The sequence below is a fragment of the Rhinoderma darwinii genome, chromosome 3 (genome assembly GCF_050947455.1).
Source record: "Rhinoderma darwinii isolate aRhiDar2 chromosome 3, aRhiDar2.hap1, whole genome shotgun sequence".
Lineage (NCBI taxonomy): Eukaryota > Metazoa > Chordata > Amphibia > Anura > Rhinodermatidae > Rhinoderma > Rhinoderma darwinii.
The window spans coordinates 137422565-137443910 of record NC_134689.1 but is presented as its reverse complement, the minus strand read 5'-3'; the positions used below and the strand labels follow the sequence as shown (position 1 = coordinate 137443910).

Below are 21346 nucleotides of genomic sequence, written 5' to 3'. Positions count from 1 at the left end.
AAGACGTTAGCTTCTTTGTTTGTGAAACACATCCTGCGTCTCCATGGGGCCCCAGTCAATATCGTTTCTGACAGAGGGGTACAATTTGTTTCCTTATTTTGGAGAGCTTTTTGTAAAAAGTTGGAGATTGATCTGTCCTTCTCCTCCGCCTTCCATCCCGAAACTAATGGCCAAACGGAAAGGACCAACCAATCCCTGGAACAATATTTAAGGTGTTTCATCTCTGACTGTCAATTCGATTGGGTCTCATTCCTTCCCCTTGCTGAATTTTCCCTGAATAACCGGGTCAGTAACTCGTCAGGGGTCTCCCCGTTTTTCTGTAATTTCGGGTTTAACCCAAGGTTCTCCTCCGTCTCCCCTGGTTGTTCCAATAATCCTGAGGTAGAGGAGGTTCATCGGGAACTGTGCACTGTCTGGGCCCAGGTTCAGAAGAACCTAGAGGCGTCCCAGAGCGCACAAAAGATTCAGGCGTACAGTAGACGTTCTGCTAACCCCCGGTTTGTCGTCGGGGATTTGGTCTGGTTGTCGTCCAGGAACTTGCGCCTTAAGGTCCCGTCCAGGAAGTTTGCTCCCCGATTTATTGGACCTTATAAGATCATTGAAGTCCTCAACCCTGTATCCTTCCGTCTGGAGCTCCCCCCATCCTTTCGCATACATGACGTCTTCCATGCCTCCCTCCTTAAACGCTGCTCCCCGTCCTGGTCCCCATCGAGGATACCTCCTGTTCCCGTTCTCACCCCTGAGGGGGTGGAATTCGAGGTCGCCAAGATTATGGACAGTAGGATGGTCCAGGGCTCCCTCCAGTACCTGGTCCATTGGAGAGGATACGGGCCGGAGGAGAGGACTTGGGTACCTGCCCGTGATGTTCACGCTGGGGTATTGATCAGGAGGTTCCACCTCCTCTTCCCCACTAAACCGGGTCCCCTTAGTAAGGGTCCGGTGGCCCCTCATAAAAGGGGGAGTACTGTTAGGGATCTGCCAGGTACTTCATCTAGCTATACTCCTGGGATTAATCAATCCACACCTGAGGCCAGACCTGTTCGACTGACACCATCTCCCACCAACCAGGGTGGCAGGCTCAGGAGTGGGAGAGCCTATCGCGGCCTGGTCTGTCGGAGTTAGCTCCGCCCCCTGCCTTTTATTACCTGCCCTGTGCTCTCCCTCAGTGCTTGTAATTCTTTTGGATTCCTGGCCCCACTGCTGCTTGCTCCAGCCTGCTTCTGCCGTGCTTCTGCCTTGCTGCAGTTCTGCTTGACCTGCTTTGCTTTGCCCCTGGCTTGCTTCTGTCTCCGTGCCCGCTCGGGTGTACTCACTTCGTCCTGGTCCTGACTGTTCGTTCGCCGCCCCGTTTCCTCGTGGCGTTCCGTGGCTACTGCCCCTTCCCTTGCGTGTTCCCTGTTTGTCTTCCTGTGCACTTAGCCAGCGTAGGGACCGCCGCCCAGTTGTACCTCGTCGCCTAGGGCGGGTCGTTGCAAGTAGGCAGGGACAGGGCGGTGGGTAGATTAGGGCTCACTTTCCCTTCACCTCCTTCCTGCCATTACACATATAGTACGCTGTTAGAATATAAAAAACCTTAAATTGTATTAAATACCATAAAAATGAACATAATTTGATACAAGAGAGATCCCAACAAAAAAATGCATATAAGCACTGAAAAACAGGCCACAATTCTAGTACCACGACAGTTTGTGCATTAAATTAAAATTTTGGTATAATTCACATTATTTAGGACAGGGAAAATCGTTCTCAACATGTAAAATACCTTGCTTACCAATAAATGGCAGTCATAATAAATGGCACATAGAAATAGCCATATAGCCCACAAATAACTCATATACAGAATTAAGAAACAGTACTAGTAACTGCAGAGAGAGGGGCGAAGATGTGTAAATTTGAATAAAGCATCACAAAGCGACTGGCAAGCAATCATCTTTCTCAACAGCCTTAATGTAGCCTTTGTCTGAGACCAAAATAAGTCGCTACTAGCTGCATGTATGAAAGATGAGCATGTCCTAGACAGAAATATATTACCCATTGTTGTATCACTATGTCTGTCAGCCCAATACAGTTCCCCGACGTGCGTTTAGCGTGGATGGCTTTTTCAAGGGGTACTTCATACATTTTCATGTCCGCATTTAAATAGGGAGATGCATAGATCACATGATATGTATCCAACCAATAGTATTTCCAGTCAATGGCGTGTGTGCAAAATACAGCGAGATGTCGCAAACGCACCGCCCCAGGCTAGCAAGTTTCTCTGTACATGCGCCGATTCCCAGATGCGTCACCAGGGAAACGGCGCAGGACACCTTACTAAAGTACGGGCGGAACTATCTGCAGCTTGGATCCCACAGCACATGCGCACCACCGGATCATTGTGTGTCAATATAAGTATAGATTGATAATTGCTGGGCAATATTTTAACTGGAATTTATTTCAGAAAATACATCAGTCTACAAGCATGATTCCATATCATACCAATCTTCCCCTCTCTTTGAGAAATAAAGTGACAGGTACAAAAAGATTTTAAAGTGACAGTACTTATAACCGCTATGGGTAAATTCATGAAGAGACAACAGAGAGGTGCTCTTGAGGTGGATTTTAAGTAAAGTACCAATTTCATATATGAATCAACTCCCTTGAAAAGCGCCAGGTTGAAGATAAATTATATATATATATATATCTATACACATATGCGCAGTCCAGACATAAATGAACACAGCACTCAAACACCGCCAAATATTAGGCCATGTACACGTTACCAGAGGGTGAATCAATTCCCCAACTTGAATGTAGAGGAAACCATAGGACAAGGGAACAGCACCAGGACTTCAATGAAGATGAAACACGGTTGTTTTATTCACCACAAGTGATCAATGTTTTGTTTCACCACAGAACCTTTCTCAAGCTCAAGATATATATATCTCCAAAGAAAATCTTGCAGCACTCCAATCAGAAATGTGGAAAAAATGTGGTTTATTAACCACTTGCAGACCGCTCATAGACTATAAATGTCTGGGCGGTCCGTAATTTAGGGCCTGTTCACATCTCCGTTCGCTTTCCGTTCCGGGGTTCCGTCGGAGGTTTCCGTCAGGTGAACCCCGCAACGGAAAGTGAAAGCACAGCTTCCGTTTCAATCACCATTGATCTCAATGGGGACGGAAACATCGCTAATGCTTTCCGTTCATCACCATTCCGGAAGGTTTCCGGTTTTCCAACGGAATCAATAGCGCAGTCGACTCCGCTATTGATTCCGTTCCGGTAACTCCCTGCTCTGCTATAGCGCCAATGCTACCGCTGTAGCAGCCGCAGCAGCTTCTAGTGGCGCCGCCCTTCTGCCCAGTGCCGCTATGAAGATGTGTGTGTGTGTGTGTGTATATTTGCCTGTATGTCTATACATATATTTATATACACTCGCAGAAAAGACAGCGGCACACAGCAAGCAGTCATGATCCAAAGACTGTATTGATATCAAAAGAAAATCTTGCAGCACTCCAATGAGAAATGTGAAAAAATGTGGTTTATTAAGCCAACACAGCCAGGTGCAACGTTTCAGTCCAACATTAGGACCTTTTTCAAGCATGCTTTAACCAATTCCTGACCAGGAGCTTTACCCCCCTTCCTGACCAGGCCCGTTTTTAAGTTTTAGCCATGTGCCAATTTAAAAGCAAATTTTTGTTCTAGTATTTTTCCAACCTACATTTATTTGGTCTTGTTTTTCTCAGAACATATTGGGCTTCCATATTGTGTAAAAAAAATAATAGATATATTTGACTTTTTTTTTTTTTTTAAATATGGAAGGAAAAATAGTTTTTTATTTTTTTTTTAAATGTGAATTTGTGATTTTAGGTGATTTTTTTTTTTACATCTGGTGCATGCCACTGGACAGTGACATCAGGGAAAACTCCCGAAGCGGAATCCTAGTCCACAGCGTTGCCAACACTGTGACCGGAAATTCCACTCCAGGAAAAGCCAATGACGTCACTGTCCATAAATGGACACAGACACCAGGAGCTTCTCCTGAAGTGGAATCCCTAGTCACAGTGTTGGCAACGCTGTGGACTAGGATTCCGCTTCGGGAGTTTTCCCTGATGTCACTGTCCATATATGGACAGAGACATCAAGGAGCGCTCCAGGAGCGGAATCCCCGACCACATGGGAATTCCGCTCCTTCATGGAGCTACAGTGGTGCTATCTACAGGAAGGGGGTGCTATCTACAAGGAGGCTGTGGGCTGTGTGGCACTACCTACAAGGGGGCTGTGGACCGTGTGGCACTACCTACAAGGTGGCTGTGGACCGTGTGGCACTACCTACAAGGTGGCTGTGGGCTGTGTGGCACTCAGTACCAGGGGGCTGTGTGGCACTCAGTACCAGGGGGCTGTGTGGCACTCAGTACCAGGGGGCAGTGTGGTACTTTCTATAAGGGGGCCGTGTGGCGCTTTCTATAAGGGGGCCGTGTGGCGCTTTCTATATATAAGCAGGCCGTGTGGCGCTTTCTACAAGGGGGCCGTGTGGCGCTTTCTACAAGGGGGCCGTATGGCGCTTTCTACAAGGGGGCCGTGTTGCTCTTTCTACAAGGGGGCCGTGTTACGCGACCTACAAGGGGGCCGTGTTGCGCGACCTACAAGGGGGCCGTGTTGCGCGATCTACAAGGGGGCCATGTGGCGCGACCTACAAGGGGGCCGTGCGGCGCGACCTACAGGGGGCTGATCGTCTTCAAGTGGTTTCTGCCTCTGACCTCCAATTGAAATTAATAGGAGGCAGAAAATACTTGCGTCGCCCGTTTGGAGCTTTTTTTCCTGCGTCTTATGTATTAGCTTCAACGGCTTAAGTAAAAACACAAAATAAAAAAGTCAAACAACGCTGTCAATTCCTGAAGGATTTTTGAGGCAGCTTTTTTTGGCCTTACAATAAACGCTGTGTGAACATACCCTACGAGTGTAGTGTTTGTTTTTAGCCATTTTCTGTCTTTCTCAAAACTATTTTTGGTAGGGGTGCCCTGAGGAAATTTTATTTTTCCAGTGCTGCCTCGAGTCTGAAAAGGTTGGGAAACTGTGTTTCACGCCGGCCTACGCAAGGTTCCCGTTGTGGTGCAGCTTAGTTCGTCGTGGGAACTGGGCGTAGAAGAGTAAAATTTTTGTTTTTGTTTGGGGGCACTGTCTGCAAGGGGGTGGTGGGGGACTGTATGGCACTGTCTACAAGGAGGAGGGGGGGCTGTATGCACGATCTACAAGGAGGAGGTGGGCGATTATGGCACTGTCTACAGGGAAGCTGTATGGAAAAAATCTACAGGGGGTACTATACTGAACACTAAAGCTACAGAGCCGACGAAGAGGACAATTATAGGTTATATAGAAATTATTTTTCGCCCACTACCACCAGGTATTGCTGGTTTAATAGGTGAAATGCTGGTGACAGGTTCCTTTTAAATATCAGTGGCTCTGCTACCCAAAAACATATCTTATGGAGATATTGAAGTATAATTATTGTCATCTGTATCCTATGATTTGTTGACGTATTTTTCTGCTGTCTGTAATATTTGAAACCTATAAAAGAGAGAAATTGATTAACCCCTTAACGACCGCCAATATGCCTTTTCACGGCGGCCGTTAAGGGTACATATGCCAGAGCGCCGCCTATTCACGATGCTCTGACATAATCCCGGCACGGGTGTCCTGTGTCGGCTAGACACCTGCTCTAACGGATGGGATAGATTTCAACATCGATCTCGCCCGTTTAACTCCTTAGATATGGCACTCAATAGCGAGCGCCACATTCAAGTGGTTTTGGAGGGAGCTCCCTCTCTCACCCCATCGGCACCCTACAATCGCAATCGCAGGGCGCCAATGGTTTCTATTGCAGCCGTGGGCCTAACAAAGGCCCCCAGGTCTGCCTGTGGTGGATGCTTCTAAGCCATGCCTGAGGCATGACCTAGCAAGTGCCTGTCAGTTTTAGGGTATGTTCACACGGCTTAGCAAAGTACGTCTGAAATTACGGAGCTGTTTTCAAGCGAAAACCGCTCCTGATTTTCAGACGTTTTTGTAACCACTCGCGTTTTTCGCGGGGTATTTTACAGACATTGTTGGAGCTGTTTTTCAATGGCGTCAATGAAAAACGGCTCCAAAAACGTCCCAAGAAGTGACATGCACTTTTTTGACGCGGGTGTCATTTTACCACACCTATAAAGTGATTGTTATTTAACCCACACGGTGAACGCCATAAAAAACAATGCCAGAATTGCTGTCAAAAAGTCGCTCCAAAATGGTACCAATAAAAACTAGAAGTCGTCCCGCAAAAAACATGCCCTCATACAGCTGCATCGGCATAAAAATAAAACAATTATGGCTCTTAAAACATGGCGACACAAAAACAAATAATTTTGAAAAAAAAAGTATATTTACTGTGTAAAAGTAGTAAAACATAAAAAAAAATCTATATAAATTTGGTATTGCAACAATCCTAATGACCCACTGAATAAAGTTATTAGGTTATTTGTACCACACAGTAAACGGTGTAAATCTAAGACGCAAAAAAGAGTGTTACAAATTGACTAGTGTGAAAAACAAAAAGTTATATACCGTAATAAAAAGAAAATCTTAAAATTAACCTTGTTTCAGTATTATTTAAATATCCTATTACATATTCATTTTTTTTCAGTCGTAATTTTCAAATCTAAAACATACTGTAATATACAGGTAGAGACTTTTTGTTTTGTTTATATCTCCCCTACAGCAATCCTTGCATTGTGTCCTCTCAAATAAATGAACGACCATGTAACATATGTCCATATCAAATCTACCAGAGGGGAAGCCGCTATTTATAGCAGCTTTACATCTTGGCTCATAGAGGGGGGTCTGGGAAGAACCTAGTTGGGCATATAGTCAGTTTTCCTATTAGGACAACCTCTACTGGAGACACTTTAAACATTGTTTAAGGGAATCGGCTATTTCTTCATGAAGTAAAATTCCACTAATCTGCTATCTTGTGGTCTGAAAAACCTGCTAATTTGAAAATAAGTGTGCATCCCTACTTGTCCTATGCTGAATTCCCAGTAAGCAAGGGCACAGCTAGGGGTTCTGCATTGGCCAGGGTATTTAGACAGAGGCCAAGGACAGCAAATTGAGTGCTTGACCTGGATGAAGGAAAGTCTTGTTAGGACTATTCTGCACTGCGAATCCGCGGCAATGCACGGTTTTCAAAACTTCTTCATGTAGTGAAAAAATTCTGCATGTAAATGAGCACACTTCAGATTTCCAAATCCATAGCATGTTCATCCCTCTGTGGATTTTCACATCGGATTTTACCCTTTTAATATATAGGGGAAATCCACAGTAAATATGCAGCACAATTCCTGGTAAAAAAAAAGATTTTTCAAAGCAATCACCGAGGATTTGAGGCAAAATCTGTGTTTGATGTCTTTTGCGACATCTGGACATAGCCATAGACTGCTCATCGTGACCGGTCCACAGCAATTGTGTTGTTTTTTTTCGGGAACTCTGTGTTGTGCATCACCAACACCACTCCAATCTCCAATACTTTGCAAAAATTGTGGATAATTTTAGTTTTACGGTTTAATATGATCACAATTAATCCAGGGCAGCAGGAAACGTCAAATTCCCTACAAATATACTGAAATGTAGAAATAATGTTTATTTTCTTATAGAATGCATTCTACATCAACATATCTATGGTATTGAAATCCTGTATCACATCCTGACTTCTAAAGCCACTACAATAATAAAAAATCATTCTGACATTCAGTAGCTCTCCATAATGTGGAACATGGTAACAGCTGTGTCTTCTGCTAGTATAGATGTTCCTGCCAAGTTATTCTAGGGAAGAAAATTCTGTTTAACTATACCCCCTGCTACAACATTGCAGAATGTGGCCAGGTTCCTTAGGATATGTTTCCTGTCTTATTTATTTGGCGTTCTGTTTAGCTTTAGTATCTCCTGCTTGACTATGTTGTCATGCTTGTTTCCAAATTTCCCGTGGTCATTTTACAGATTCTTACAAAATATCAAATCAATTGTTTTTCTTTCTTTTTTATGTTCTTGACGTATAAACAAGCCAGACTTTTGGAGCATTTTAATTGATTAGTGAATGTTTTTGCCTGACATAATATCAAATACAATGCTACGTGGTTATACTATTCTCAGTGTGGCATTTGAGACGGCCCTGCCCTCATAGTAGCAACAATGTCAGAATAAGTTCAGAAATAAGACTTAGAAAAATAATTTGATGAACATATCCTTTAATAAATGATTAAACGAAAAGTAAAAAAGAGAGACGGCACTCCAAGCAGATGTCAGAAAATGTTTGACAAAGGCGGCATTGAGCAGCTGAAACGTTGCACTGGTTTTTGCACTGATGGGAGAATAAATCTACCTTTTTTTCTGACATGTGCTGCCACTCTTTTTTACTTTTTGTTTGGACATTGTGGGATCTACAAGTCGGTTCCCTGGAGTCTGGCACCCATTTGGGCCTTGGAGGCTCATCTGGTTCTGCTGTACTGCCCATACTCTTTACCTTTTGTATTCTAAATGATTAAGACCCACCCATCAAAACATGGGGGAAGCAATTAAAATAATTTATTATTATTATTTATGCTGTTTATTATGCAAAACTGTTTTTAATCTTTTTTATTTGAAGTAGGAATATTTGTTTAAAATACATTAGTAAACACAAGTTATTATAAAGTTTTTAAAACGACACAAAGTTCTGAAATTCGCATAATGTTCATTATGGGTATTGATATATATCTATAGGTAGTGGCAGTGGTGGCATGTGTGGAGGTTAGTTAAAAAATGTGGTATTACATTGGTGAAATAATATTTGGTAGATCACAAAATTACTGTGAAATGTGGCAAAAAAGATGACCATTAATACTTGAAAAAAGGCGATATCTTAGACCTAATATACACAACAAAGCCATCTGCAAAGACCCCGCGCAGCTGCACATGGAGTCCCTATGGGGTTGTACTGTAGTATGGACCTGTAGGCACTTTGAATCCCGCTGCATGATGCTTCTGTGAGGCACAGTGCTTGCTCCAGAAGCAATGTTTTCATTGGAATATGCTGCGATTCATATGGAATCTATGAGATCAACTCTTTTTGCCTCCATATAAAATTGGAGGCACACAAATACGCTATGGGCCCATACCATATCAACCAACACAGATCTATAATACAGCCACACACATGTATCCTAAGGCTTGTTTTTCACTTTGAACGAACTTTTCAGAATAATTTGGTTGTGAATTAGCAATGCAAATATGTTGTCTGAGATAACAAAACCTAAAACAGACCCTCATCTCAACCTTCCTGCACCGTATGTAAAAATGCGGTCTGTATTATAAAAACTTTTTTTTACAACTTATCTTGTTTTCTCTTGTTATCTTTTCATTAAATCTAAAACCGAACTCATTTAAATACAAGTGCTCATTCTGAAAGGCAATAAACATATGCATATCCCTCTCTGAATTAATGGCAACCCAGCTATGTTTCAATACACCGTAAAATTGTCATTATATGAAGTAATTGAGCCCTGAGTATTGCAGATGTGATTAAAGGTGGCCTGCTTAGTGGGATGTTTACAGTTATTAAAGACATGAGTGCTGATTTCCCTTTTAATGAGGCGGCTGGAGTCGCACAGGATGTCGGAGATCATGTCGAATCTTTCGCTACCTAAAGTTATGCTTGTATTGGTAAAACTGATTTACATAAAATTGACAATGTTGTGCTGAGCAGTCTAACTTTTTTGATAGTGCTTCAGACTAAATGACTTAATAGGGGTTTCAGTTGTTATGTAAATAAAGATAAATAATTTTTACTTTATAAAAAGTTATCCAACTTTTTAATGCAGTTTGTGGGTCAATTCCTTAACATTTTGAAGACTTCTGTTACCAGTCCGTAAATACCTTTTTGTTTACAAGAGTGCATATATCAATAAAGGGTTATCCCTCATCTCCTATGGATATGCCATAAATATCTACAGGCAAGAATGAATGGAGAGGTGGCCACGATTTTGTGTGTCGCTCTCCATTCATTTCTACAGGTGTTATGGAAACAGCCGAGCTAGCTTGCTGAAAGAATAGAATTTATTTTTAATTGTGCTTAAATTGTTCATGAAACACAGAAAATTCAAGGGAATATTTGAATGTGTTGACATAAATAAATTTGTTTTAAATTGTAAATGCTCATTTCAACAACCAGTCATCTGTCATCTGCTTTCAAATGCATCTCAACTTTGCTTTCTTATAGTTACCGGTTGCAAAATTATTGGTATAAATCTGTATTTGATATCTGTTTTGAATATTTGACCTAAAATGTCATAGTAATAATAAGACATTGTTAACATTCCCAAAAAAATTTTTTTTACACATTTTAACCAATGCATATCTCGATTATTAAAGTTTGTCATGAAAAAATAATAAATAACCTCCACCTCGTGCCCATTCTTTCTGCAGAGGTTATCAAACGGCTCTATTGATTCGAATGATGAAGCCAGTCAGATGATAGAACTTCAAGAACTACTGGAGAAGCAGAATTATGAAATGACCCAAATGAAAGAACGTTTATCATCATTGTCAGCTCGAGTTGGGGAGGTTGAACAGGAAGCAGAAACCGCAAGAAAAGATCTTGTAAAAACAGAGGACATGAATACAAAATATCAGAGAGACATTAGGGAGGTAGTTATTTACCATTAAATTGTGACATCAAATAATAAATTTCCCATAAACATTGGTTGTTTATTTATGTGCTGTACACATTATTTATACATCAAAGATGTAGGGCCAGTTGGGACAGCCCCTTCAGCTTCTACTTAGACTAAAGAGAAAAGCCCAAACTGTGGTAGCACTCACACCAGGCCACGTGGGCAATATTGAGCCTGTGCAGAGCACTCCCTTCCAAGTTGGGCAAACCAATGTGAGGATTATGCTACATGTCTCTTCACAAGTGATGAGAGCCTTCCTTCCCTATAAGTTGTTTTGTCTTTTTGTTTACTTTTTAGCACTAGAGCAAACCAGAAAAAAATAAAAAAAATATTTACCTCTAGATAAGCCGCTTGTAAAAGCTTTTCATTCATATTGCTCTGTCTTAAATACCTTAATGTGTGTATGCAGAAGTTTAAAGTGTAGATAAACGTTTGACAAACTTCTGACCTGTCATAGTGACATGTCAAAAGTTTGGATTGGTGGGGGTCCGAACACTCAGACCCCCACCAATCGCTAGAACAAAGCAGCTGAAGCATTCGTGTGGGGGCTTTGTGTCTGTTCGGCTTTTTCCGAAAAGCCGATGTATCAGATTACGGGCTCATAGACTTTCTATTGAGTCCGTACACTAATACATTTATTTGCGGAAAATTCGAACAGACATGAAGCAGCTGAGTACTCACACGAGTGCTTCAGCTGCTTTGTTCTAGCGATTGGTGGGGTCTCAGTGCTCGGACCCCCACCAATCCAAACTGTGACATGTCAGAAGTTTGTCAAACGTTCAGCTACACTTTAATTTTGCGAGTCTTAGTGAAGTACACAATGACTTATAATACCTAAAATTAAATGTATAATGCCTACAGAGTTTTAAATGAATATTACAATGTACCTGTGTGAATTTCAGGCTATGGCTCAGAAAGATGATATGGAAGAACGAATCACAACTCTTGAGAAGCGATATCTCAGCGCGCAGAGAGAATCGACATCCATCCATGATATGAATGATAAACTCGAAAATGAGCTGGCAAACAAAGAAGCTATTTTACGTCAGGTTCAGTATATTTTACAACTTGTGTATTTTATCAACCTAGAATATACATCCCAATGTCCCATGCCCTTGCTTACTGTATTTATGATGGCTTTTAAAGAAACACTCTGAGTTTGACGCAACACTTATTGATTCATAGTATCCTTTCCTTTCATAATGAATGTACCTAATTATTGAGTAAAATAAAGATTAAAATGCATTGAATTCTGATGAAATGATCTAGATATTTAATTTTAATTAATTCCCCAGGAGAACTTACAAAGCAAGCCTTAATATCTTTTTCCTCCTTGTGCTTCTATGTCCTCTTTTTGTTATTATTTTTCCTCTGATTCTTCTTTTTTCCTCAGTCTTCACTTTTGTTTTATTAGTTTTTCTGATTCTGGTTTTTCTATCTCCTATTTCTTTTATCTTCTCATCTTTCTTCTCATTAGTTTCTTTATCCCGTTACTTTATTTTATGTTTCCTCTAATTCTTATTCTTTTACTCCTTCCTCTCATCTTTTTTCATATCTGTACTTTATCTGCTCAATATTTTTTCCTCAATCTTTTGTGCTCTTGTTCTTCTTTGTTTTTCTCATTCTTATTTCTCTCATTCTTCCTTTTCCTTTCACTCTTTTTATTCTTGTTCTTTCTTCTATGGTTCTTCTTTATCTTTTAATTATTATTTTTCCTCTCTTCTCTTTACTCTCGTTCCTCTGTTTTCATCATTCTTTTTTTTCTCTCTCCTACTGTTTCCCTCATTCTTCTATTTTGATTCTTGTTCTTCACTTGCCTCTGCATCTACTTTTTTCTCTCATTCTTTTTTTATGTTCTCATTTTCTTCTTCTCATCCTTCTTTTTCCTCTCCTCTCGTAACTCTTTTAATTACGATTTGTGCATCTTCTTCTTCATCTTGTTTCTTCTGTGGTTTTGCGTTTCTTCATCCTCTCATTTATCATTTGTTTCCTCTTGTCTATGTTCTTACTTTCCTTTTTCATCTTGTTGTACTTCCTCTAGATGCGCTACCTGTGTTTAATTTTCTGAAGTTACTGTAGTATGAAAATATCTCTTGGTTCAAGATTGTTTAATTCATAGCCTTATAAGTCTAAATAGTATGTGTAGGAATTATTATAATTTTTTTATTCAAACTTCTAGTTTGGGTCTGAGTGAGCAAATTATAGCCCCTGCTATCAAATTAATATGTGCTGTCAGCTCATTGTAGTTCAGTGCCCATAGCTCTTGTCCTAGTGTATATAGCAATATTACAACTCATTATTTTAAATTAGTTTTCTAAATTATAGTTCATTACCTTTGTTGTGCTAGCAGCCAGATAACTAAGTCCCAGGTGGGCAGAAACATCAATAACTTCTAAGTTACTGATCTAACATTCAGCTTATTAAAGCTTTCTTGTTTTCTCTGAAAGAACAGTTTATGACTCGTGTTTTTTTTTTACATAGTTCATTTGTAATTCTTTAGAACTATTTCTACATGAGAAGTGTGTGTATATATATATATATATATATATATATATATATATAGTACAACTGCTGATTAGCATTTTAATTCAGATAATATTTGAGACTTTTATATATGAATATGATTATGTTTTCATCAACATTTGGTGACTACTCACCATTGGTTTAAGTTGTTTGGATTTTACCTATTTTTTTAATCTAAATATATTTAAACTGGAAACACAATATAGGATGGTATGGCTTCTGCTTGCCAGTGAGCCTTTCTCTCTCTCTTTCTCTGCATACTGTCTCCACTAGTCTTCTAGTCATGCCTCGTTCAGAGCTTTCGGTTCTTTACCGTTCTCGTTTGGGCTTTTCTGAGACATTGACAGTGCTCCAGCTATTTGACAACCTTCTTTCTGGCAGGATACAGCAGTTCCTGCTCAGACTGTTCCACACTACATGATGTCTGGCAGAAAGGAGTGGGGAGACTGTAAGAACTGCACCTTTCTGTTTTAGATCCCTTTTATTAAACTTTGAAAACATTAAAGTACAAATGCTCAAATAATGTTAAACCTTTCAGTAACTCTAAATTCTCTTCATTACTTACAGTATATTGAGCCCCAGTCACATCATGTATTATGCAGTAGTATAGAGCTGCATTCACAGTTTGGCTGGCTTCAGAGCTGAAATCTCCCATCATACCTTTTTGGCTCAATATCTTTCAGAGCTTGCTTTGATGATTTTCAATCTAGGAAGTGTTGTCTTTACACCAGACACTGCATAGTAAGCTGTAGTATGAAAAACTAACTGTCCAACTGCGTTATTGTAGCTCAGCCAAGCTGTTAGACGTTTGTGTCAATACGTTTGTCGGCCATTTTCCACAGCAAACCATAGAACTATGAATGGAGCTCTAGACTGTAATACAGGCTGTAAGTCAGGACCAGTGAAATATAAGTTACAAAGTTTTCAGAACTTATTAATTCTATATGTAAACTATAAAAGGTCATTGGAAGGTCAAGCTTTCTTGGTTTCTAACTATTCGGAAAAGTAAAATTTTATTAACAGGTTAACGGATATATTTTTAAAATAAAGATTTTTCCCCTTTTTTGAAATGTAGATGGAAGAGAAAAACCGACAACTCCAAGAACGTTTGGAACTAGCTGAACAGAAGCTACAGCAAACTATGAGAAAAGCAGAAACATTGCCGGAAGTGGAGGCAGAGCTGGCCCAGAGAATATCAGCCCTTACTAAGGTAATGAACCAAAGGAAAGTTCTGATGAAGAACCTGTTTGGATCATTTGCTCTGCTGAAGTTGCATATTTCTAAGAATGGTGGTTTTTGTGGAACTGAATATTTAGTCATGAAGAAACTGGTCACCTATTCAATTCTACACATTTCATTAACTGTATGATGCACTGAGCTTTTTTTTTTTTTTTCTTGCTTGCCTTCTTAATTAGCTAAAGAGATTTTATCTTTTTGTTCTACTATATTTTGTGTTATGCATGTGAAGTTTAACATTTTTAAAATTTGGAGTATTGCAATTGTAACCACATATTTAGTGTAAATAAATTTGGTAATAAGCCTGAGGATCTAGTAAGGCAAGTCTTAAGTTTGATAAGAATTCAACTTTGGTAGGGACCAGAGAATAAGGAAGGTTTCTGATAGCTTGTCCAAATGAAGCAAAATGTATAAATTGTCTATCTATGTTGTCTGCTGATGTGTGTCATCTGTATAAAATAAAAAGGGGTTTCGATATTTTTTTTCTAAACATAGTTTACTGTATATAGTTAACAAATGCTAGAATATTTGTAATACAATATCTCTATTTCATTTTTCTTATTGTGGATTAAATTCCTTATTGAACCCCGCAGCTCAAGTCATCAACACATTAGAATTAAACTATCCTGATTAACTTATAAATACCTAATACACTACTCAAAATGGTTATTCATGCATTAAAAAAAAGATTGTACTTTCAGGACAACTCCTCTTTATATGTCTTATTAGGAGAAATGGATTTCATTGAGTGGGGGGGGGGTCCCCTCAGGACCCTCATATTGGTTAGAACGCATTGCCATTGCAAAAGTATATTACATTAGGAAAAGAATGTCTACAGACAGACCGGTTAAGAATTTAGATGTCATGTTGACTCATGTAGTACTAATACTGAAAATGAATCTAGAAACTAACCAATAAATGTCTAATGGTATTTTATCATATCTGGCTACATAACAAGAGAGCGGTCTTGAATTCTGACTGAGGTACAAGAACAGGTAACATCAAGATTGAAGCAGTAAGACTTTAGAGGTCATGATACTGCTTCTTAAACTATGTCTATAAAGATCTATTTGCTAAGGCCCCATGAACACGACCGTAAATTCGGCCGTGGATACTTTTCCATATCGCTATGTAGAACTGTGTCGGGAATTATGGAGCATGTCCGTTTTTTTTAGATTTACGGGCCTTGCTCCCATACTTTGTATGGGAGCACGGCCAAAAAATGTTGGTGGCCGGCTTGCCCGCAGTCGCGAGCCGTGATTACGGGTACCGCCGTGTGCATGGGGCCAAAGTCTGTGGAAGATGCCAAGAATACGCTCTCCAAGGCAACCACTCCTTTACAAGGACAGTGCACATATAACTCACTGATCTATTAGATGGGACTGATAAACAAATCCAGGAACTACACATAATGTAGGATTCTGCAGAAGGTGCAAATAAAAACTAGGATGGTATCGATGAGATTTTTTTTTGGAGTAAAAGTGTCTACCTGGGATCTTCAATGCCCACCATTGGTGATGTCTCCTCTTAGTTTCTATTATAGCAGAGGGATGTTTTAGATTGGTTATAATTGTTGCATAGAATACCAGAAATTCTGACAGTATTGCACACTGTTTTCAGGTATCTACTGTATATCAGCAATATTATGACATTTAGAAATTAGATTGTAAGTCCCATTGGAGACCAGGACATAGGTAGCTGCAAAATATTTCAGCACTATATAAATAATAGAAAATAAATATAATAGAGAAAATGTTTAGTATTAAAAATAGAGAGATTGGAGAGAGTAGTTTTCCATTTTACAAAAGATGACATGATGAAATGTTAAATACTTTTGTGTCAAAAAAGACAAAAGTATAATAGGTATGATACCTTTATTGGCTAGCCATAAAAGTTCTATATGCAACTTTCAGAGCACAGGGGCCCCTTCTTCTGGCTGTTTACAAATGAATGACTTAGAAAAAAGCACAACATTTAGATGTTACACAAAGACAATTAGTACATGAGGTGATACATCATTAAGATAAGCCGGGGCAATAAAACTGAGGTTATAGTACACTATTTTTTACTGTACTTCACAAAAGATGACTAAAATACAAAAACAAAAAAAACACAATTGAATTATATTTGCACTGTAATATATAGTCATAAGTTTCTCTAAAAAAAAAACACCAGCAAAATTCCGTCCATCTAAAGCCATTCTCTCTAAAGCAATCAATAGTTCATGCTAAAATATGTCCAGTGAACATACCATATCCTAATCTGTAAATTTATCTCAAACACTTGTGAAAATGTCTCCCTAGACTATTGGGGATGCTGTGTATCTGTTCATTCCTCTATTTCCTACAGTAAACTTTCCCGTTAGGCTTATCCTAATGAAATACGTTTTAAGAAACCCTAGCGTGTGATTTTCTAGGTATGCTATTTATTATCGTTTATTTTTTACATTTCTCAGTAAATGTTTACTTCAATGCCCATCTGGACACTATGTTCAATGTATTTGACTCTTACACACGGTGAAGAATCATTACATCCTAGCAATTTACCAGTAAACACAAAAGTACAAAAAAATAAGTATCATGAATCTATATTCTTAGGCTTTTTTTTGCTTACGTGGGATTCATATAGGTTTCCATTATGTATTTTCTTGTATTTTTGACCACAAGTGCTATCCTTGCCCTCAAAAATACTGGAACTTTAGCAGACGCCATTGCAGTCAATTAGAGCTGTCAGGGATCACCGGTATCTGTTTAAAAACAGATCTGGTCTTGCGGTCATGGCTAAACAGTCTTGTTAATATTGGTTAACAAGAAATTGGTTGTCGACACTGTACCAATGGGTACGTACTTCAAGTTCACGTTATTCTATTATTTTAGCCCCAGATTGCTTTACTTTGCCATTTATTTTTTTAGTCTATTATCACTAACATTTTCATTATCATATAATTTTTTTCGAAGCATTTTATGTCTTTTTCTTTAGTCTTTTGGGGACTTTTATTCTGGTTTTATCAATTTGTCCCTTTCCTTTTCCTTGACTTGTTAGTTTGATCCAACTTCTTCTACCTCATCTGATGATTATCAATATGTTATGGAAGCTAAGCTACAAGAAATGATCTCCATACGTAGGAAGGTAGTCCTACAGGACTTTACTTTCTATTGCTAAATAGAATCCATCTGATTTTGTTTTCATTTAATCCTTTGTTTTCTTCTTTTATGCTTTAATTATTGATAATCAACCATCATGCAATTTAGTGCTTTAGGGGCTTATGATTTACAATATGAGGTTTGTGTTTAAACCATGCACAGTCTGCACGTTACATTTGGCTGACTTCATTGCTCATAAATAAACTCTAAGTTCTGCTAGCGCTTGGATATAGCAGGCCTCTATTAGCTGACACATTTCAAGCAATGCTGTCCAGCTGCCTGCTTCTATACTATTTCTTTTACTAGAGTAAGTTTGCAGTTAGTAGTAGCTTGCTTTTGTCTTGTACCTTACCTAAGGGACGCATCACCTGCTGGAGTGCTCTCATTTCAGATCAGCTTCTTGTGTTTTTTCTCCATAGGCAGAAGAAAGACATGGAAATATTGAGGAGAGAATGAGGCATCTGGAAACACAGCTTGAAGAAAAGAATCAAGAACTTCAGAGGGTATGTTAAATAGGCAGTAATGGTGTAATAATATACATTTTGATCTAGAAGTTATGTCTATGTTTTGATCCCTCAACATTAAAAGAGAACTTTATGGCATATGAACATGGAGTTTTATGCTCCACTGCTACAGTGTCCCTTGTGCCTTTTTAGATCAGCCTAATCTCAGTGACTTTTTTTTGGGTACAAATCACCACCACATTTATGTCAACAAATTTAATACTTCTATCAAGCCAGCAAAGTTGTTGACATTGATATGCGTGGTGTCATATTGTGTTGTCATAGGGGCACCAGAACAGAAGAGCTGCAGGCATCAGATTGAAGCGTGGGTAAGGCCTCATTCACATCTGCGTTAAAGGCTCCGTTAGGGGCCTCCATCGCAGATCAAGACGAGATTACCGGAGGCAATAGCGCAGCATGCTGCGCTATTGTCTCCTGTAAAACCACAGACACCCCGACAGAAAACCAACGCAAACCATTAAAGTCAAGGGGTTCCGTTTGCTGCTTGTGTTGTCCGTGATGCAACGGAACCGTTGCTTCCATTATTCACTTCTTGTGCTGCTCTGATGGAGCAGTACAATGCAACACACGGACACAGGTGTGAACGTAGTCTAATACATCAAAGATATAAGCTATTAAAATGTTTTTACGTCTTTTTCCAACTTTCTCTATCCCTTTGCAAAGTATGTTGGGGATGAGAAAGGTAAGGGGTGGCTGAAGTAGATATGGATGCAATCCAGGAAGGAGTTAGGTTTGCAGTGACACTTTTATAAGAATACAGAATGTAGGCACATTCCTAAAATATATTTAAAAGAATAATGCATCAGCATGACATGATTCAAGTACATGGTGTTTACCTAATATATAATTTAGCTTTGAAGAACAGTGGGGCAGATTTATTATAAATGGGTTAAAAATAGATAGTCTAAAGCTATAGGTGTTAGGCTGAAGTTGCACCAAATTTTTCAATGGAGCACACTGTTTGATAGATTAGGTGAATCTTGGTGCAAGTTAGACTTCTTTCCCTTCTTTGGACCACCTATTGGGTGGTATGCTTTAGACCAGTATTATGTGCCACAAAACAAGTGCACGCAAGTGATCAATCTTGCGCATTGCATGGCTCAACAAATCCACAGCCGTATTTTAAGTTTGTGAACGTGGCGAGCGTGTTCCAAAGCAAGGTTCTTTGTGGCGCATGCATTAAAAAATGTGTCCAACAATATATGATCCAAATAAATAGGTGCACCAAACACCAGAACCGAGGCGCAAAGACAATAATAAATCTGCCCCAGTGTGTCCACGAAGTGTGACATTTATTGACGGAAATATTTTTAGTAAAATCACTGAGATAAAAAGTACTACTATTCAGGGACGTAACTAGGAAAGACAGGGCCCCATAGCAAACTTTTGACTGGGCCCCCCCTAGGTGCCACACGCAGCCTCCCTTAAATATAGTGCCCCCCTGTAGATACTGCCCCCCGTAGATTGTGCCATACAGCCCCCTGTAGACACTGCTATACAGCCCCCCTGTAGACAGTGTCACACCCCACTTGTAGATGGCACCCCCATCTCCCACTTGTAGATAGTGGAATATAGCCCCCTTGTAGATATCGCCATAAAGTCCCCCCATCTGTATATGGTGCCATACAGCTCCCCCTGTATATAGTGCCACACAGCCCCCCTCCCTTGTATAAAGTGCCACATAGCCCCCCTTAGTAGATAGTGCCACACAGACCCCTGTAGATTCTGCCACAAACAGCCCCTTCTTGTATATAGTGCCACACAGCCCCTTCTTGTATATAGTGCCACACAGCCCCTTCTTGTATATAGTGCCACACAGCCCCTTCTTGTATATAGTGCCACACAGCCCACTCTTGTATATAGTGCCACACAGCCCCCTCTTGCATATAGTGCCACACAGCCCCCTCTTGCATATAGTGTCACACAGCCCACTCTTGTATATAGAGCCACACAGCCCACTCTTGTATATAGAGCCACACAGCCCCCTCTTGTATATAGAGCCACACAGCCCCCTCTTGTATATAGTGCCACACAGCCACCTCTTGTATATAGTGCCACACTGCCTCCCTTGTAGACAGTGCCACACAGCCTTCCCTTATAGATAGTGCCATACAGCCCCCTGTAGATACAGCCAGACACCGCCCCCTGTAGACTGCACCACACAGCCCCCTGTAGACTGCACCACACAGACTTCCCCCCTTGTAAATAGTGCCATACAGCCCCCCTAGTAGCCATACAGCCCCCCTAGTGTCACCCTGCTCCCCCCTTGTATATAGCGCCACACAGCTCCCCATTGTATATAGTGCTACCCTATTCCCCCCTTGTATATAGTGCCACCCTGCCCCCCCTGTATATAGTGCCACACAGCTCCCCCTTGTATATAGTGCCACCCTGATCCTCCCTTGTATGTAATGCCACCCTGATCCTCCTTTGTATGTAATGCCACCCTGCTCCCCCCTGAAATATAGTGCCACCCTGCTTTCCCCCTTGTATATAGTGCCACCCTGCTTCCCCTTGTATATAGTGCAACCCTGCTCCCCCCCCCCCTTGTATATATTGCCAAACCCCCCCACAGGATTTTTTTTTTTTACATTGCCTTGTTCCCACGGCGGAAGGAGCGCTGCACATCCTCCGGGCAGGACGCCAGCGCAGACAAGCATGATGCAGTGACGTCATCATGCCGGCCTTTGCAGGGAGTCTTCCCTATAGTATTCATTTGTATCTGCATCCTGAGGACGCAGCTACAAGTGAATGTGGCTGTCGCTAGCACCGGGGCTCCCTCCAGTGCTAGCAACACCACCGGGCATGAGGGGGCCCGTGCCGTCCGGCCCATATATGTTAGGGGCCGGGCGGCGCAGGCCCCGGATTGGCGTCGCTACTGCTGTAGCAGCCCTAACGGCTGCTAGCAGCGCCACCTGCAGCAGCTACAGCGGTAGTTACGCCACTGCTACTATTCATATGTGTGAGGAGGGAGTACATCGGGATGAGGACTAGCTAAATTGCTACATGTAGTGATGATTGAGGAAAGACCGCATCTCAATGAACCTGAAGATATTTAGGGGAGTTTGTGATGTTGACAAGGTAGATATACATTTGGTGTTCTGTTCTTGAGTATTTGTAAGCAGTTCTCCTGTTTTATAAATCCTATTCATTTATAAGAACCACTCTGAAATTATAGGGTTGTTGTGAATTTCAAATTACC

At 40.5% G+C, this 21346-nt stretch overlaps 1 protein-coding gene across 8 annotated transcripts in view; it reads left to right on the top strand.

The window, feature by feature from the left end:
* Positions 1-21346, top strand: part of PPFIA2 (PPFI scaffold protein A2) — a 373500-nt gene that overhangs the window by 249680 nt on the left and 102474 nt on the right. For 5 of the 8 annotated variants that reach the window (XR_012882381.1, XM_075856788.1, XM_075856787.1 and 2 more), the window contains 5 exons: positions 10471-10692; positions 11621-11767; positions 14317-14451; positions 17520-17606; positions 18040-18123. Coding sequence is in view for 7 of the 8 variants with exons in the window: in XM_075856788.1 (XP_075712903.1) it covers positions 10471-10692; positions 11621-11767; positions 14317-14451; positions 17520-17606; positions 18040-18123 (675 nt within the window). In the remaining variant the exon portion in view is untranslated. The remainder of the gene's footprint in view (positions 1-10470; positions 10693-11620; positions 11768-14316; positions 14452-17519; positions 17607-18039; positions 18124-21346) is intronic. The other 3 variants (XM_075856792.1, XM_075856789.1, XM_075856793.1) reach the window with 1 other exon arrangement.